The 5,000-nt window shown below is 30.3% G+C and overlaps 1 protein-coding gene across 2 annotated transcripts in view; it reads left to right on the top strand.

Moving 5' to 3' along the window:
* LOC125042356 (calcineurin subunit B type 2) overlaps positions 1–5,000 on the top strand; it is a 33,102-nt gene that overhangs the window by 20,487 nt on the left and 7,615 nt on the right. For both annotated transcript variants that reach the window (XM_047637912.1, XM_047637911.1), the window contains one exon: positions 4,817–4,993. In XM_047637912.1, coding sequence (XP_047493868.1) covers positions 4,817–4,993 — 177 coding nt within the window. The remainder of the gene's footprint in view (positions 1–4,816; positions 4,994–5,000) is intronic.

The raw sequence follows: 5,000 nt of genomic DNA, 5'->3' as shown, positions 1-5,000 counted from the left end.
ACAGCTAAAGAGATGTATTTGAACAGTTTTGACTATATTTCTGTCAGAAATACGTGTATTTCAGACAGTTATAGCTGAAACCAGACAGAAACCTCTCTTGCATTGTGAAGATATTCATACCTTTTTCAACATTTATCAAAATAAACACTGTTCAACAAGAAGACAAGAAAAAAATATGGATGTACACAGTAAATGATGTAGAGAAAGGGATGCTTTTGTAGGAAATGAAGAGCCAGCCAGTCAGGTTAATATATAGCATATTAAGTTAACCCTACTTACATACTACTATAAAGGTAATGATTTACCAAATATGCTGGACAAATGTAACCCCCTATTTCAGAAGAGAATAAAGTAGAAAGAAAGCACATAAATACTGAGGAAAAAATATTGGGAGGGTATTTTTTATAGTGTTCACCAATCAGGGATGCCATAGAATCATAGTTGTCTTCTTTTATGTGGGATTGAGCATTTTTTTTCCCATTTTATTGTATATATACATATGATTTTATTATGTATATATAAGCTTTTTTATCTTGTGTTTTTATTTTTTTTATTTTTTTTTATTTTTTTTTTTTTTGCTTTTGTCCATGTCCATTTGCATTGTGAAGCAGTACATGTTTCCTGTAGTGCTGCCTTTTGTACATCAAATCACCAGTGAGACTGGGTGAAGGGTCAAAACCACAAGAATGTTTCCTGGCATTCTGGCTCATTCAACATCTTGTAGACACCATCCTTACAAAAAAGACAGGTTTAACACCAGATTAACCGTGGAGTTAGGAGTTAGTTCCAAATATTGAGTATGGGACACTTCCCTCCGATCACACTCATATCTTGGGAGTTTCGAGGAGTATATATGCAACTAGTAGTTATCTGTTGTACAGTGTCTGCCACAGCTGTATGGGACAGTAGCTACGTTCATGAAACAGTGTTCTTGTTGCTTCGCTGTGCTTCTCTGTGGTGAACTAGATATCAGATCATCACTCATATCACATAACTATTAAAACAGATTTTCTTTCTCTTGGAATTTTTAGTTCTGGATATATGATGATATTGATTATTTTAGAGATAAGTCTGGTAGGCTTATGAGCAGTTTATCTAATTTCTGTGAAATAAGTAGTGAAATATTAGTTATGCAAGTTGTATTTCTGCATCTTTGGTTAAGCACTATCCATGAACGTAGGTACTTTGATATATGCCTGGGGCTGGTTTGAAGTGGATGCTTCATTGCATGTGCCAAGAGTACAGGATATTTGCTTGCATGCTTCCAGTTGCAACTAGTTTTACAACTATTTTGTTCTAAAATATGATGTACCTATAGCCAGCTTTTGAAAAAAAGCTGCTTCTGCAATAATTTGGTTCCAGGATTCCTTTTGCTTAAGAACAATTCTATTTATGCTTTCGATGGATTGAGTCAACATTGTTATTTTGCTGTGACTTCAGATAGGTTGTGATGAAAAAGTGAAGTATAAATTTTCTTTGGAGCTTTAATCTTTTATTGTGAATTTCACATTTTCATACTCAGTTTTTATGCATATTGCTTTGCTTCTCCCCATTTAAGCATTTGATATTTCACATTTATTGTAACCAGTTTCAATATGGTACATTTTTGTAGTGCTAATCTAAATCTTCCAGCATAGAATTTATTAAGTCAAATTACAAGGTAGTCAAGATTATTTCTAACCAGGTTGACTAACTTTTACTTCTCCATAAAATTTAACCTTTTTCCCCATGTCAGATTACTTCTAAACACCCCCCCCCCCCCCTTCTTGCTCCCTCCCTTGTCACCAAGTCATGCAGACTAACAGGTGTTGATGATGTTCTAGGTCTAACAGAGAGCTTATTTTCCTCTTCTTTCTGATGACTGCATTCAAGCTTCTCAGAGCTGCCAGGGTGCTTGGAATTGCTTTACTAATGTGCATGGTTGCTGAAGCAGTTTTTCCTGTTTGTAAGATATATTAGCTGATAAGGATATTTTATAGTATTAGTTTTTGTCTGTGAAATAATGTGTGTATGTATGTATGTATGTATATTATATATATAATGTGTGAATATATTTATATATATGTTTATGTGTGTGTGTGTATGTATATATATATATATATATAAGTATGTGAGTATGTGTGTATGTATGTATGTATGTCTGTATGTATGTATGTCTGTATGTATGTATGTATCTGTGTATATATATGTATCTGTGTATATATATGTATATGTGTATATATATGTATATGTGTATATATATATATATATATATGTATGTGTGTATATATATATGTATGTGTGTATATATATGTATGTGTGTATATATATGTATGTGTGTATATATATGTATGTGTGTATATATATGTATGTGTGTATATATATGTATGTGTGTATATATATGTATGTGTGTATATATATGTATGTGTGTATATATATGTATGTGTGTATATATATGTATGTGTGTATATATATGTATGTGTGTATATATATGTATGTGTGTATATATATGTATGTGTGTATATATATGTATATATATATATATATATATATATATATATATATATATATATGTATGTGTGTATATATATGTATGTGTGTATATATATGTATGTGTGTATATATATGTATGTGTGTATATATATGTATGTGTATATATATATATATATATATATATATATGTATGTGTGTATATATATGTATGTGTGTATATATATGTATGTGTGTATATATATGTATGTGTGTATATATATGTATGTGTGTATATATATGTATGTGTGTATATATATGTATGTGTGTGTATATATATGTATGTGTGTGTATATATATGTATGTGTGTGTATATATATATATATATATATATATATATATATATATATATGTATGTGTGTATATATATGTATGTGTGTATATATATGTATGTGTGTATATATATGTATGTGTGTGTATATATATATATATATATATATATATATATATATATATATATATGTATGTGCGTATATATATATGTATGTGCGTATATATATATGTATGTGCGTATATATATATGTATGTGCGTATATATATATGTATGTGCGTATATATATATGTATGTGCGTATATATATGTATGTGCGTATATATATATGTATGTGCGTATATATATATATGTATGTGCGTATATATATATATGTATGTGCGTATATATATATGTATGTGCGTATATATATATGTATGTGCGTATATATATATGTATGTGCGTATATATATATGTATGTGCGTATATATATATGTATGTGCGTATATATATATGTATGTGCGTATATATATATATGTATGTGCGTATATATATATGTATGTGCGTATATATATGTATATATGTATATATACATGTGTGTGTATATATGTATATATACATGTGTGTATATATATGTATTTATATGTATACATAAATATATATGTATTTATACATTATATATATATATATATATATATATATTATATGAAGACAAACACAGTAACATTTACACAAAGATGAAAAGGAAAACTGCTACATTAATCAATTAAATGGTTATGTTTCTCTTCAGATGAATAATTAACCAAAATGGATTTCCACTTTGGTATATTATTCATCTGATGAGGAAGTTGTGAAGAGTTTGAAGCATAATGATTTAGTTTAATTTCTTTTTGTTTTCTATTTCATATATATATATATATATATATTTGTGTGGGTGTGTGCGTGCGTGCGTGCATGTGTGTACATATATGCATACGCACACAGGCAATTATACATCCACACATAAATGTGCAAATGTACATGCATACATATATACACACCTTATTGTAAGACTTTGCATTTAATAATTTCCAAGTCATTAAATTTTGACATACAATGAGTAGAATCCTTTTATGACTTTACTTCTTGTTAAAATGGAAGTCTCATATATTCATTTATGAGTGATTTTGTACATCAGCGATAAATGAGGAAGCTAAATATAATCTGTGCATAAGAGACTTGCTGATTACAGATATAGATGTAGGAAAATTAATGTTTTTAACAAGACTTTGAGGAAAGATGAATGTGAGTGATAATTTTAGAATGCAATATATTTAATCCAATGGAGACGTTAGCAGCCAAGTGTAATTGCACACCTGGTGTGCAGTTAGTTGCCAGTTGTTTATTAACACCAGATCATCACAACTTTTTCTAACACCCAAGTGTGATTTTCATCACATATGTAAGACAGGCAGATAAAGTATTGAATAAAATATATGTACAAAGATGTGTAGATAATGAATAAAAACATATCTGAAGCACACACACAAATGTGTGTGATTATATTTACAGCTTTCCTCATTTTAGCTCTAATAATAGTAGTATGTTATTTTACTTAACCTTTGATTTTTAACAAAGGAAGTCACCTTGAGTCTTCCTCTCTTATTTGCAATCTGTTGTCTTGGGCAAACATGAACCCAGATAAATGTGATAGACACCTTGTTATAGGGCATGTTCATCTTTTTTATTACTGGTATCATGTTAGATCCCACAGCAGAAATCTTCATTGCTAGCATGAAGAGTTTGCATTTTGTAAATATTTTTTCTATAATATCTAGTTGAATGCTCCATTTGCCTACGCCTAGACAATCTTCATATGAGCCTTAGGCAGGTTATTGACGAGTCTCAATCTGTTTGCACCCTGATTGGAAAGTGAGCCACATATGACTCATTCATTAGTAAAATGTGGTGTGGCTCATCTTCCAATCGGTGTCAGAGATAGAGGAAGATGAGAGACCCGTTGATCTCCCTCTTCTAAGGCTCATACCCACTAATCTCGTCATGAAAATTACCCCTACAGTTGATGCTGATGAGATTCGCCGACTTGGCAAGCGTTTCCGCAAGCTGGATCTTGACAACTCAGGCTCACTATCCGTAGAAGAGTTTATGTCTCTTCCAGAATTACAGCAGAATCCGTTAGTTCAGCGAGTCATAGACATATTTGATGCCGATGGCAATGGTGAAGTTGACTTTAAAGGTGAGAA

This window comes from Penaeus chinensis, chromosome 32 (assembly GCF_019202785.1).
Source record: "Penaeus chinensis breed Huanghai No. 1 chromosome 32, ASM1920278v2, whole genome shotgun sequence".
In the NCBI taxonomy this organism is placed as follows: domain Eukaryota; kingdom Metazoa; phylum Arthropoda; class Malacostraca; order Decapoda; family Penaeidae; genus Penaeus; species Penaeus chinensis.
The sequence above is the reverse complement of the archived record's forward strand: the minus strand, read 5'-3'. Positions and strand labels throughout refer to the sequence as shown.